General features: G+C 48.2%; 1 protein-coding gene across 6 annotated transcripts in view; it reads right to left on the reverse strand.

Annotated features, from left to right (window-relative positions):
* NFAT5 (nuclear factor of activated T cells 5) overlaps positions 1-12,827 on the reverse strand; it is a 56,448-nt gene extending 43,621 nt beyond the window's left edge. For 4 of the 6 annotated variants that reach the window (XM_027903562.1, XM_027903578.1, XM_027903545.1 and 1 more), the window contains exon 1: positions 12,668-12,826. In XM_027903562.1, coding sequence (XP_027759363.1) covers positions 12,668-12,740 — 73 coding nt within the window. In that variant the 5' untranslated portion in view covers positions 12,741-12,826. Of the gene's footprint in view, positions 1-12,667 lie in introns of all 6 variants that reach the window. The other 2 variants (XM_027903554.1, XM_027903535.1) reach the window with 1 other exon arrangement.
* Positions 12,828-15,508: the final 2,681 nt, after the last annotated feature.

Here is a 15,508-nt window from a genome sequence, read left to right on the forward strand (position 1 = left end):
CCATCAGGAAGGACCTGTAAGAGCCAGCTGCACCCTCCAGTTCTTCACCTCCCCAGGCTCCCTCCACACACCCAAACAGGTTCTCCCGCAGACCCCAGGAACAGCACCGACCAAGTTTGGTTATTACACCACAGAGAGTTTAGAGAACTGTACAGTCACAGAATGGTTTGAGTTGGAAGGGACCTCAAAGCTCATCCTGTCCCACCTCCTGCCATAGGCAGGGTCTTCCACTAGACCAAGTTGCTCCAAGCTCTGTCCAACTTGGTCATGGACACTTCCCCAGGATGGGGCAGCCACAGCTTCTCTGGGCAACCTGTGCCAGGACCTCATCACCCTCCCAGGGAAGAATTCCTTCCCAATATCCTCATAGAATTAAGCATATGCTTCAGAAAACTTGGACCACCCTCAAGTCCAACACCCATTAGAACCACTATCCACATCTCCCAGGGGTGACTGCTCTTGCTTCCTCAAGGCTAAATAGGGAGAAGTAACCCCTGGATCCACTGGAGTAAATCCTGCAGTGAAAACGTGACAGTGCAGTGCCTTTTAGCCTTTGAGTGAGCAGCCAAAACCATTCCTACAGCTCCTCTGATATCACACACCTGTACTGCTGTGCAAGTGAAAGGAGCATGCCCCCAGCCTGTGGAACACTCAGGGACTGTAGCCCCCTTAGATGGCAACGCCGGTGACAGGGCTGGCACAGGGACTGCGCAGATGGAAGCCAAAGCAGGATAACAAGGATTCAGTAAGAAGCTCAACAGAGGAAGCTCTGAGAGTCTGAGAAAGGCGACTGTAAGAGACAGAGAGCCCAGTGCATAAACCAGAACAGAAACAGACTGAGACAGGCACAGCCCAGACGGGTCAGTGACCACTAAAGCACTTCCTACTCCAATGCAGCGGGTTTGTTGTTGTTGGGGTTTGGGCTTTTTCCTGTTTTTTTGTTTGGTTGGCTTTTCTGAGTACTCCGTAGGAGATCCAAACTCTCACTTGCAGAAGTGAGAGTCACCCATCCCAACTGCAGGCCATGGCAGCTCTGCTTAAGGGACAGCAGAGATTTTATATTATAAAGTGACAAAAAAAGATCTGAAGGAAGGAAAGAACACACAACAAAGAGTAGATCAGCTTTTGTTCTGTATCTGTCAAAAGAGGATTTAGGACGTATTACAGACTATCATAGCTCCTGCATTTCCTAAAATCTTTGCAACTTCACTAGACTTACCATCATGTGCTCAGCAGCAGGGAAAAGGAGGCAAACAGCCCTGAAAACAGGTTTAGGTTTCATACGGAACAAAAGGGGAAGACCCTGCTTGAGCTTACATAGAATAGATAAAATACAGCGACTGTTCAAAGAATGACAGAATCACTAAGGTTGGAAAAGACCTTTAAGATCATTGAGACCAACCATTAACCCAGGACTGCTAAGTCCCACTAAATCCTAAGGATATAGATTTAGATGGGATATCAGGAAGGAATCCTTCCCTGGGAGGGTGGTGGGACCCTGGCAAGGGTTGCTCAGAAAAGCTGTAGCTGCCTCATCCCTGAAAGTGTCCAAGGCCAGGTTGGACGGGGCTTGGAGCAACCTGGGATAGTGGAAGGTGTCCCTGCCCATAGCAAGGGGTGAGACAAGATGAGCTTTGAGGTCCCTTCCAACCAAACCAGTCTGGGATTCTGTGACACTCGTGTAACTGCATGGCAAAAGCCAGAGAGCAAGGAGCAGCCCATACATAGTGAGGCTGAGCAGGAGGACAGCAGACACTACTCAACAGTCTTCATGCATTTTACAGAATTACTGATCACTCCTATTTTTGCAAGAGTAGAAGCTAAGTCGTAGTAAGAGCATAACTCCCCAGGCTCCCAGTCCAATCTGTCTTACCCAGGGCCCAATCCTCCGGGTAACACTTACTAAACATTGCATTCATTTCATATTTTTGAGAATGTCTCAGAACATGATTAAACACAGGACACAGTTCAAATTTAGCTTGCAACCTAAAATACATAGAAACTAATTCCTTCTGTTCCTGGAGGCATTTACATGTTCTAACTCCCCAGTGCTGCCCATGGTATTCCACACAGTTCCCAGATGAAGGCCTGTCACCTTCACTTGAGAGAGGGAACAAACTACAGAGCACTATTCCCTCCACCTGCCAGGCATCCCCAGCGTATCTGCCGATGAAGAGCAGTCAAAGACTGGAAGCAGGTCTTCCCGCCGGCGCTCCTGTTATTGTCAGCCCTGGCAGGGCTGGATTGCTGCTACAGCAACAGTGGCAGCTTTTCAAAGGAACTGCAGTGTACACAAGGATGTTTTACACAGCCAAACAGAAAATCTTCCTTCCAGTTCCCCCTGGCTTCAGACAAAAGCAGCAACCCCTAAACCAACAGGCTTCACACACACGTAGGGAAAGGCAGATACCACAGTGCTGCCTGTGCTGGAAAACTGCAGGATTACAGAGCTGATGTTGGTGCAGCTCCACTCTGAAGAATCAGCAGAGTATCTGAGCACTCCATGCTGATGATGTATCACTGGGCACTAAAATCCAAATCTTGCCTGCAAATGCTGCTGCTGCCCAAAATGCACATTTTAGTATGTCAGTGAAGGAGAGTGGAGTTTGCTGAAAGGGACACTTCTGGTTTACAGAAAGATGACCAGTAATATATTATTAATGACTGAAGTCATTAAAATTTGATCACAGCTGTAATATCACAGAATCATGGAAAGGTCTGGGTTGGGAGGGACCTTAAAGCTCATCTCATTCTACCCCCCTGCCACAGCCAGGGACACATTCCACTAAATCAAGTCCCATCCAACCTGGCCTTGTACAATTCCACAGTATCATTATTTCTGGTACTTCAAAATAAAAATCAAAGCTAAAAGTTGTTGCTCGCATTTTTTTGAAGGACAAGTCTTAGTACCAAAAATGCCAGTATCAAAAAGGCAATTTTACAAGAAACTCGTAACTGAACAAGAATCAGCTCCTGCAGTATCCCACCAACCTTCAGAAAAGCTGCTAATCTCAATATTCAGGATTCTGCACAGCAGGGTAGGGTTGAGAAATTAATCCTTTTAAAGTTGAATTTCAACAACTGACAAAGGCATGTGTTAGCTGAATTCTATTTATGGCATTCTTCCAAATGTCAAATAAAGCTTTCCTGGCCGTGTTTCAGTCATCCCCATTCACAGCTCAAAGAGGACTTTTATAAATGTAGACGGGCAGTATAAATCCTGGATCTTGTTTGCATCCAATTTTACACATCTCAGAAAGAGAGAACAACATTATTTAAGAATTGTCACTTCAAGGAATGGACCAGTAATGACTTACTGAAATGTCTGTCCTATGCAGTTGTAAACTCCAGATAAAACCCCAAGAATTCAAAAATACTCCTACAAGACCACTGTGGACAGGACAGCACAACTAAGGGCTGACAGCCTTGCAGGTACATGACTGGAGAATCATGGAATCATAGTATGGTTTGGGTTGGAAGGGACCTTAAAACTCATCTTGTTCCAACCCCCATAGACAGGGACACCTTCCACTAGACCACACTGCCCCAAGAGCCCCATCCAACCTGGTCTTGAAATGTTCAAAGAAACCCAAACACTGTGGGACCAAAGAATATCAATAATAGCTCTTTATCAACCCATTTAAGAGCTATCAATAATAGCTCTTTATCAATCCATTTAAAACACTGGTGTCGTTTCAAAAATCAAAGTTCACCAGAAATACAGAGGTAATCAGGCAGTTCCTTAGGAGCAATGCACCATCCAATTCAGGGACACACACACGAATTCAGAATCCACCTGATCTGCAGTGTACTGTTGTCTCAGAACAACATTTCTCAGCCTTTTCAAGTCTGCACCATTTTTTTCTGATGGGGCTGGTTTTGTCATCTCTTACATTTGCTGTGGAACAAGAAATGCAACAGTGGCAATAAAAAATACGGGCACTTCTTTCTTTAGAAGCAGTACCGTGATATTTGATGTGAAAAATAAAAGGCATCTGAGAGACTTCCAACACATTGCAACCATCTCCTGGCTTCAGGTTTTCATTATAAACCTGAGCGTACAGGTTGTGTTCATGAGACCTGACCTATCCTAGTAACTCCTAACGCAATATCGAGCATCTGGAGCCCACAAAGCACCTTCACAACTCCCTCCCTTCACTCCCATTACTCAGACACTGCCATTAAAAGGTATTTTCTTTCATCCCAAAACAGAGAAATATTTGTGCTTCCTACCATCACTTTGTTTTCTACTTCTAACTCAGCTGTGTTTGATGATAAACACTGATTTTAAAAACAAAGATGATGTTTAACAAACACCACTCCTTGGTACAGTTAAATAGAGCTCTGATGAAAGCCTGAGACCTCTAACACTTCCAACAGACCAACTGATCAGGAACATGAGGAGCATACTCAGGTAAACCTGTGGGATATGCCCCTGGAAGGGATTCCTCAGGGAAATAAACATGCCAGTTGTTTGCCAAAATAGGTTTTCAAAGCATTAAGCAAGTTCTTCTCCAAATACATGGGCCTTGGGAGACAAGTGGGAACTTAAGCCAGGCATTTAATGGTAAAATGTGGATAAAAGATTCTCTGCTGCACTACAGAGTTAAAATCCCAAGAGAATCAGGAGACAGCAATGAAAGAATCAGTGGTGAAACTGCTCTGGAACTGCCAAGTTCCTAAAACCTAAGGTTAGTTGTAACAAATCAAACTACATAGGGAACAACCCACCGCTGCTCTGACAGCAGCAAACTACAGGCAAAGGTTTACAGGAAGTTTAGAAGAATATTTCTATTATAACACCTTCCAAATGGTGACAATCAGCTACAGACTCACTCCCTGGTCTATGGGAGCCTCTAGACTCCCTGGTTCAGGAGCACTGATCTTTCTAAAAGAATTTTTTTGCTATTGTGTTAATGCATCAAAATACCTGCATGATGAGGAGCACCCAAATGTGCTCTAACCAACATAATCTTCCTCACTACCACACCTTCAAAAGCACCATTTTCATTCAAGTAGCAGCAAATAACTGAATTACTGAAGCTTAAACTCAATCCTTTCAGACCACAAAATAAGAAACCAAAGTATTTTCCCATCTGATTAAAGCTCCAGCGCAGTTCGGGTTTCAAGGCAGGGCAGATGGCACCAGCTAGAATTCAGATGCCCTAAAAGAAAAACAAGGTAGGATTTACTGCCAGGTGAGACTTGCACATCTGCTAAGGCCAGGCACTGCTCACATTCACTGACAAGAGATGAGAGAAGGTCCTTCTCTGTTGCTGACATGAAGAGAGGAGTTCAAAACTGCTGAAGATGCTGAGTGTGCTTGGAGCACAGAACTACAGGAATGCCCAAAAAGTCACTATCAAAGGAACATCCTCATGATAAACAAGTATAAGCCCCTTTTTAAGGGTCTCAGGAGGTCCCTGCCAACCTCAAGGACTGTGACAGAGCTGGCACTGCCTCCACGAGACTCACTCAGCTCCTCTCCCGCAACTGGGACATCTGACTGGTTTCAGAAGTTTAATTTAAGCCCAATTCCTGAGCTCTGCAGCATTTACTTATGAGATAAAACCAAGACCATTAGGAACTGTAATTATAAATTCCTCAGTAAATCTGCTTTAATAGGAATACACATTCCAAGCAAAGCCACCCTTTTTCTTCCCTAAGAAACAAAGAATACTCAAATATTACCAGGAGACCTCCTCATTCCTAATACTACACCAAAGAGAGAGTAAACTCAATGGAAGACAAGAAATATTTCTGCACCATGTATACAACTGGACTGTGGAGTTAAAAATCAAACCCAAATTCAAATCAAGAGTCAAAAAAGGTTTGAGTCAGAGTCCAGATACTCCCACTGTGCCCCAAATAGTAAGAATTTACACTTGTCCATACAAAAGATTCTCACTGCAGAGGCAGGAAACTGTCCCAGTTAACAGCAGCTCTGAACCTGTGGATGATTATTCCCAGTTGTCCCGTAGTGCTCCTGTCCAAACTCACTGATTCTTCTGCTGAGTGAATCCACACACACACAAAAAAGTCAGGCCTCCAGACAATGAGAGTCTGAACTAAATGGATGTCATGTCACTTTTTCTAAAAGGGAATGGAAACTCTAACATTTGAAAACTTTTTAGGACTTCTTTAAATCTCACTCCCGCATATCTTCATCTTGTTTGGGCATCAACAGGAACCACTGTCCACCTTCCCCGTTTTCCAAACCTCCTGAGCCTCATCACAACTCAAACCTGCTTTTAGGATCAAAACTCTGCATTACCTCAGCACATCACATCAGTTTTATAAACTTTGTAAGGTGACTCCAAAGCCTTTCTGGTTATTTACAAAGCAACCATAAAATCATTCCAAGTGCTGGAGGGATAAGTCATGGAGGGGAATTGAGAACAATTTACAGAGTGTATTTATGTAAATAGTGGCAACATTCCTCAGTCCTTGCAGGGATATTCACCTCACAGATCCCTTAGGGCTACACAACATAGTAAAATAAGGTTCCTGAAGTTGGACATTTACATTTCAAACGCTGCTGAAGTACTGCTTGCTTTGCAAACAGCAGTTACTCAAGACTGTACTCCGTGTCCATTAGCACCTGCTATTAATTACTAGGTTGGGTCCGAGAGTCTGTTCCAAGTTGAGTCTGAGAGTTCATTTCAGTCAGATCCTAAAATAATTATGAATGAGAAAGCCAAAACTCATCTGGATATTCAACCTCCTCAGTTTACTCTTTCCATACACATAGAGATAACAAATGTGATAAGTGCAGACACGACCACACATCTGACTTCACCTGCACTTTGGCCACTCACCAAGTCCTGCTGGGGTTTATCTGCACTTCTAAACCTCAAAATGAGCTCAGGTCATTGCCTTTTTGTATAAAACAAAGTATTATTCATATTGTATTTCTCTTTCATTGTCACCATCCCTGGAGGCGTTCAAGGAACGACTGGACACAGCACTCAGTCTAACTGACAGTTGACAAGGTGGGGATCGTTCAAAAGTTGGACTCTATGATCCTCGAGGTCTTTTCCATCCTAAATGATTCTGTGAAATACATTTTCAAATAAAACTACATAACCCAGGCATCAGTGCAAAAACCAGATCAAGTCTCCAGGTTGACAACCATTTTTAGTCAAGAGATCCCAGAAGGTAACTGTGCAGTTGAAAACTTATAAATAAAGATAAGATGCTTCATAAAAAATGAAAAACCTTAACCTACAATCTCAAATATAGGATGAGAAAATTCTACTTCTTGACAACATTAAACTGCAGTGAAGAATGACAGAACCATGGAGTGGTTTGGATGGAAAGGGACCTTAAAGTTCATCTCATTTCACCCCCTGCCATGGACAGGGACGCTTTCCACTAGACAGGTTGTTCCAAGCCCCATCCAACATGAACTTCCAACAGTTCCAGGGATGAAAGAATCAATAAATGTATGGAAACTCTCTAATAGGAAAAACTACAACTTTCATAGAACTGCATGAAGTATCCGAAATGAGTAAAACTGATACTAACAAACCCAACTACTCTTAGAACCAAAGAAAAAGCTTATTTAATTCCTCTTAATTTCCCTACTCCTTGATCCCCACCACACATTTCTTCTTGAAAAGGGCTGTCAGCCCTAACACAGGCTGCCCAGGGCAGTGGTGTGGAGTGTTCAAAACCACATGGATATGGCACCTGGGGACATGGTTAGTGATGAACACGGTGGTGGTCCTGACTGACAGTTGGACTTGACTGTCTTAGAGGTCTTTTCCAAACTTGACAGTTCTATGATTTACACTCAGGTGCAAGTAGGGAGCAGTCTCACACTCCTCCACCCCTACCTGCAGCAGGAGGTGTTGTAATGTCCTGCCTAGCTCTCCAAGCTCCAGAAAAAGGTTCCCTCACCAATTCCCAAGAACTCAGCCTCAGCAGGAATCCTACTTTCCTGGTCTCAGCACAAGAGCACAGGCTCAGCAAACGCTACAGAAGGCACAACATGAGGAGCATTGGAGCATTTCCTCCCATGGCCAAGCCAGTTCAGCAGTTCTACCTCATCTGCTCTCACCTCAATTTAATCCCAGTGCTCCAGACCCCCTTTCCTGCCGTGACACCACTCCTTGTGCAGCTGCACGGTAACTAGACCAGGAAGCAGAACAATGTGAGAAAATCCGATCAGAAGTACAATATCCCCATTCTAGATCGGCTTCCCAGTCCCATTCATCTCCCAACCACAAACAACAATTGTGCTGGCACGATTCAGAGCACAGTCCACGGGTGAGAACAGACGGCTGGGAAAGGGGTTGTTCAGGCAGCTCTGCCACCGGAATATTCAAATTACACCGTGGAAAGCTGTGAATTCACAATCCTCCCCTACCTCCAGCACCACAATCATCTTGCAGCACAGTTTTGGTTCTAAAGCCAATGAACAAGTAAGATTCCAAGGAGAAAAGGACATTTCTGAGGCTGACGCAGAATTTAAGGAACTTTGGTCAAATCCATTTTAGTTGACTTAAGTCAGAATGTCCCAGGGGCAGCTGGAAGAGCTGCAAGTGGTGGATGTATGAATCCATCCCTCATGGAACGCTCAGCACAGTCCACCGTGGCACCCTCTACCAGTTACAAACAAAGGTAAAAATTGCTGCAAAAAGAAGCCAAGTCTGATTTCTATTTTAAACCTTGCTAATACTAGTTTGAAAGTTCAAAACTAACTATTTTTATAAGGCATCTCTTCCATCCCTCTTTGATAATTCAGTCGCTGTCTTTGACCAGTGTTATCCCTGGGATCATGGGAAGAAAAAAGTTCTGGCAGAAAAAAAGAAACTCACCAAATCCCACGTGTTGTATCCCAATTCCCAGCACCCACAAGTGGATTACAGTCAGTTCACATTTAAGCATGTAGAAAAATTGAGTTTTGGTTATATGACGTTTTTAGGGCAAAAGAGCTATTTATCAGAATACTAACATTCTTCTTGTTGCTTCCAAATTCCAGGAAGTCTCAGAGTTTTACAGTCACTCAGCTGTGGAAAGCAAAATCTGGGGAGATAAATAAAAACTTCTGATGGTACTTGCTGCAGTGCAAAAATGCCATTTCATTAGTACACACACATTATTGTGTAATTCAAAATGAATGTATTAGCTAAATTAATCCCATGTTTAATCAGATTTGGTACCTGACATCTGATGAGATGCTTTAATTACAGGTTTTCACCTCTGCCTGTTGCCAATGAAGAGCTAACTTTGCTCTATTTGAATGTTGCAGATGATACCCAAACACAGGACAACCAGCCTCGAGGTTTTAGGTTTTATGCTCCAGTGATTTTTCTACTACATTACTAATCTGTATGCACATTTGGGTTGGTTTATTCCAAAAAGGACAGTGTGTTATGTAAAGATGGGAAAGAAACATATTAAAGCCTAAATATTTTCTGCATGAGGTGGTGCATACTTTTTTGTATCTCTGTTAACTTCTTATCAGGAAATGCCAGCCTTCTGCAATGGTTACAAAGCATTTTTTAATTGGTTATACATAATTTAATATTGATTATACATTAAAGGTTGGTTTTAATCCCTCACACGAGTCAGTTCCTCGGGAGCTGTGTGATGAGCTCCAGCAACAGGCCTTGGAATCCACGCTTTCCATTTCTTTCATTTTTAACAGCTATAACCAATACATAAAACATTTATAAATCCTATTCCAGAGGCCTTCAAGTTAAGAACAGCTTTACTATCATTTTAAGCCAATATAAGCTGCTGAAAGAACCAGTCCCACCCTTCCCCACGGCCAGTTGCCACATGTCCCTTCCTTGAGTCAGCACAACCCATTCAGGAAGACCCACAGCAAACACGGGCTACTCACCCAGTTAAAAATCAGCATTTCTCCTCCCCTTCTCCTTTGGGAAGGAATAAGGGAGAAGCTGAGTTAATTTTAACACGATCAGCTCCCCAGTCCAGCTCACTGTGGCCACGTCAGTGCTGGCGTGAGCGCAGCCACAAGGAAAGGACGGGGGACACGAGAGCTTGAACTGCGCACGTGGGAATTCATTCTGCCTGGAATGCTCCTGGAACATCCACAAGGGCAAAAACTGGAAGATGAAGTACTTAGAATATTCCCTGTCCCAAGCTACGCATAAATAAAATGACTCAACGAGTTAGCAGATCAGAGTTTACATTAAGGACTCACATCGTCACTTCAACTGAGGTATGGGAGCTTTTAGAGTTTTGCTTAATGTTTTTTAATGAATATGAAAACAAAAATCCTAACCGAAATGGTCGTGGAAGCCAAAACTTCAACACATGGCACAGGGACAGGCTGATGACGTAACCCAGCCTGACCAGAGAATGGCACAAAATATACCATAAAAAAACTGCACTACAAAAACCTTCATTCACTGGGTTTCCAAACGTAACCTCGCTTTTTTAATCAGTGCATGCAGACTCAGCCACTTTAACTACAATAAACTGAAGTTCCTATGTCAGAAACCCCTGTAACTCCCCAGACCACCCCAACCTCAGCCTCTCTCATCATCTCTGCACTCCCATAACCCCCCAGGACCGTCCCTGATGACTCCCAGGGCTCCTATCGCCAACCACAACCATCCTCAGGGCACAGGAATGTGATCCAGAGGAAAAGGGACTGGCCCCAGTTCAACCTGGGGCTGGACTCACCCCCCAGGCGCCTGCACTGCTAAAAGCAGAGCAGTTATGAGAAACTACTCGCTCTAACACACCCTCATCATAAATGCATAGTTGTGGTTCTCTCGCTGTGTTCAGACCTTTCCCTTTATCTCATCAGTTGTACTCGTACCCTGAGCCAGAGCACTTGTCCACAGGGTGAGTTCATCCATATCTATCTAGGAAGAAAAAAGGCCCACTGAAGTGTGTTCTCATCAGTCAAAGAACCACCAACACCTTTTCCTAGATCAAGCTAAAATCATATCAGTATACCTCACAATCGCTTCATTATCCATTCTCAAAAAGCGTAATCATTAGCTCTGAAGTTTAAATTGCTTTCCAAGTTATCACCTCCCTGATCTTTTATTATGACAATACACAAAAAACAAACCTTGCCTTAACCTCTTTGTAACCATTCTCTGATTTATAAAACGCTGTCGGGGCTCCTTGCAGCTCAGTTCAGCCACAACATCCTTCCCTCGACCTCCTCCAGCTCTGAACCCACAGCCACACACCGGAAGAAAAATACATACTCGATTAAACAGTTTGAGACCTCTTCCCACCTGAAGCATTCAACCATTCCATCAAATCCAAAAAACCTGAGAATTCACAGGAAGACTGGGCAGTTCAAAAGTTCTGCTCAATTCATGAGTCCTTGAAGAAATTTTGTGGCTTACACAGAGTGTTTTTATTTTCCATGTGCTCCAAATTAACGGTGCACACTTCCCAAATTTCCTGTAGGATAACTGTGATGAGGTTTATCATCTGTATTTTTAATTGAACTGCCCTGTTTCAAAATACTTCTCCTATTACCCTCACAAGGATTTAAACCAACTGCAATACATCGTGTTGGGTAATTAGAGAGTCTTGAACCCCTCTAGTAACATCCTAAGGAAAACTTACAAGGTATTGGTGATACCAATTAAACAGCAAGATCACTCTGAGCAGTTTGAAAGCTTCCAAGATGTACTTTGATGCACCGAAGTCTTTATTTCTTCACCTCTAACAACGCACAACTCAGAGATAATAACCATACTACAGCTAGTTTCCAAAAATCCTAAAAAAGTTTCATTTTTCCCGTAACAACATTAAACTGATTTAAACTTTCACTTCTGGGTAATAAGAGACTTTTAATTTCTTCAGCTGTAGAGGCCCAAAATTGCTCCCCCACCAGCCGTACTGGGCAGATGTGTTCAAGAAACTACTATTTAACTACTAGTAGACACTACGACTACCACAAACCACTAGTAGTGACTTTCAGGTCTTTTAAATAGCAAAAAATGAGTCTGAAACTCGTGCGGTACATAACCCTTGTCCTGATGTACTCATCCGTGTTCTCGTGCACTTGTCAGAGCTCAAATTCGGATATTATGAAAGCAGGTGTTAATTTAATCTACCCTTAAGGGCCCTTCAACCCCTCCGGGTTCGACTCCCCACAGCCGATGCCGCTTTACCTCCTGCTCCGCCGGTGCCCGGGGATAACGCGCGGAGATGCTCCGAGCCGCCGGTACCGTCACCCTGCGCCCTCCCCACGCCGAGCTCTGTGCCCGGTTTTACCCCAATCCAGGGAGTTCCACCCCAAACCTCCGAGCTCCCCTGTTCCACCGAGCCCCGTTCCCGGGTGACTTTAACGGGGGGCTCTGGAGGGCCCGGCCCGCGCTCCCCGTTAGTCGCCGCTCCAGGCCGGAGGGTACCCGTCCCGCGGGCTGGGGCAGCGCCGGGGGGGCCCGGGCGGGACCCCGAGGCCGAGCCCCCCGCCGCCGGCCCCGCCGCCGGAACCTGTCCGGACACATTCTTGCGGCGGCCGCGGCCGGGCCAGGAATGCGGCCGGGGGAGCCGGGGGAGCCGAGGCGGCCCTGCGCGGCCCCGGGGCCCCTCCGGTCGTGCATCCCGGAGCGGGGGCGGCGGTCGGACGATGCCCCGTGGGGCCCGGGGCGGCCCGGGGCGCGGGCCCGGCGGGAGCGGCGATACCGGCGCGGGCCCCCCCGCGATCACTCACCCTTGGAGTAGAGCGACTTGGGGGACTCGAGGTCGAGGTCGGCGCTGAGCAGAGAAATGAAGTCCGAGGGCATCGCAGCTCCGCGGCCCGGCAGGGGCGAGGGGGCGGCGGGAGGAGGGGGGGCCGGGCCAGGGGGGGCGCGGCTGCCTCCGCCGCGGTGCGGAGCGGAGCGGAGCGGGCAGGAGGGCGGCGGCGACGGGGCCGCGCTCGGGGCTGCGCTGGGCCCGGGCGGGCGGGCGGGCCGGGGCGGTGGGAGCGGGCGGCGCGCGGGGCCGGTGTGAGCGGAGCGCGCCCGACGCCGCTCCGAGCCCGCTGCGCATGCGCGGGCCACGGGAGGGGCCGGCGGGGGAACGGCGGCGGCGCGGCCGCTCCGCGCGTGCGCGTGGGGAGGGCGGGGAGCGGCGGGGGCGGCACGGCCGCGCGTGCGCAGCGGGGGGGGGGGGGGGGGGGGGGGGGGGGGGGGGGGGGGGGGGGGGGGGGGGGGGGGGGGGGGGGGGGGGGGGGGGGGGGGAGAGTCTGGAACGGGGAGTGGGAATTGACCCTGTAGGGAGAACCCCGGGTGAGGGGAGCCCCGTGGGAGCAGGGGAGCCCCGTGATGGTCCATCCTGGGAAACCTCCAGGATGAGCGAAGTTCGTCCCAGGAGCCCTCCGGGGTGAGGGGAGTTGGGGTTGTCCCTGAAGGGAGCCCTCGGCAAGGGGGGGAGTGAAGATGGTCCCCCAGAGAGACCCCGGGGTGAGGGTACCGGGATGGACCCACAGAGGAGCCGTCGGCAGTGAGAGGAGCCGGGATGGGAGTCCCGGGGTGAGGGGAGTAGAGATGGCCCCTCAGGGCAGCCCTCAGGATCACGGAGCCCCCCGGGGAGAGGGCGGCAGCACCAACTCTGGTAGCCGGGGCTGTGCCCGACCCTGCTGGCCCGGGGCTGGGGCTCAGAGGGCCCCCCGCGGATCAGGGCTGGCTCCATCCCCCTTCAGGGCTCTGCCATGGAAACCCACGCGGCAGAGCTGTCATCACACCCACTGGTGAGCATTGTCCAAAATAACCAGCTGTTTCCAAATAAACAACATGGAAACGCCAAAGGAGTGTCAGCAGTGCGTTATCATTGACACAGCCGTGTCAGATGCCTTAAGAAATGAGTGCCCCCGATGTGGGGAATGGGGACGACACAAGCACTGAGAAGTTCTCCTGAGTGGGTTTGGGAGTCCCTTTCCCTGACAAGGTGTAAGAAGGGGCAGGAGGTAAGGAAAGGTGTCCAGTTACTTTTCCAAAGTGTCCAAAATCTGCTTTGGAAGTGTGATGGAGATGCCAGGGGAGTGCTTAAGCTGTGAAAAATGGAGGAGGAAGGAGCTGTGAACAGCTGCCGCGTGCCTCTGGCGCCGCACGGGCTCCGGTTTCCCTGTGGCACCAAAAGGTTGGCTCCCGTCCCTCCCGCTGCCAGCTCCTGTGCCAGTCCACTCTCAGATCCCGGCAAAATCTCCCTCCCAAAACCCTTGGCTTCCTTAAACTTGCCGTAGCCCAACAGCCGGCGACCAGTTCTCAAGCCACATGCTCTGGCAGCCAGTTGGATACCGTGGGATGGACACCCCAGTGCCTTGACCAGGCGTCTGATCGCACTGCCGTGCTTTGACACTGCTGTGCTGGTTCCTGGAGCTCCATCCCACCGCCGTGCTGTTTCATGGAGCTCTGTTCCATTGTGCTCCCCACCCGCAGGGTGCCCAGGTGGTGCCCGTGGGGTCGGGATGGGACATGCGCGGCATTCCTGGTTCCGCAGCCCTGGCAGAGCAGAGGCAGCTGCGTGGCGTGCGCTCCGTGGCATTTGAAGTCAGCTTCTCTTTCATCGTAGATGAGCTGCTTTAATCCCAGAGCTGTCCTGGCTTTTCCTCTCCTCTGCTTGACTTCACCCATGGTGAGAGGCCACAAAGCATGAGCACATCTTCAGATTTCGGCACTGTCCATCAGCCACTGCACCTGGAGAGCATCCCCTGCCCAAGGTAAGCCATGGAGCTCTCCAGGACCCTTCCCTGGGCAGCGACAGCCAGGATGCAGCCAACCTGTTCCCTGGAAACACTTGTTAGGGCACACCCAGTTCTGCTGCTGTTCCAGGGAGTTCAGCACTGCTCACCCTTACATTGTTCACTTGCTTCAAGCCAGGCACGAGTGTCATCCCAAGTTAAAAATCTTCCAAAGGGGTTTGCTGTGATCACTGCGTCCCTCAGCAAAATGTCCATGGATGGGGCAGCCACAGTTTCTCTGGGCAACCTGTGCCAGGACCTCAACACCCTCACAGGGAAGGATTTCTTCCCAATATCCCATCTAACCCTGCCCTCTGGCAGTGGGAAGCCATTCCCCCTTGTCCTGTCACTCCAGGCCCTTGTCCAAAGTCTCTCTCCAGCTCTCTGTGGAGCAGTCATACTCAGGAGAGCTGTGGGAAAGGTTCCCCCCCTTTGGTAATCTCCTGCCTTCCAGCTCCTGGAGGGAAGGGGGATTCACCTGTGCCACACAGAGATAGCCCTGCCCAGCGAGGGAGGAATGTCTGTCCTGTGAGAGAAGAGAGAGCTACTCTTACACCATCACTATAAACCCAAATCATTTGGGAAGCATCCAGGGAAAACTACGCAAGACTGTGCTATATTCACCTTCTGTTTGAGTGATGAGGGAGACGGAGGCTCACAGAAAAGGTGCCACCAACAGATGGGCTGTAGTGGGGAAGGAAAACAGATCTTAACCCTGAGAGGGGAGTGATGAGAGACAGAGTGATCAGGGATGAAGCAGGTGCCTTAGAGGAGCACAGGAATTCATGGCTGTGAATGGCACAGCAGCAGCAGCACCAGCTCCATGACTGC

The sequence above is a fragment of the Empidonax traillii genome, unplaced genomic scaffold (genome assembly GCF_003031625.1).
Source record: "Empidonax traillii isolate 1590-97213 ecotype Southwest subspecies unplaced genomic scaffold, ASM303162v1 scaffold23:size2178997, whole genome shotgun sequence".
Classification (NCBI taxonomy): Eukaryota; Metazoa; Chordata; class Aves; order Passeriformes; family Tyrannidae; genus Empidonax; species Empidonax traillii.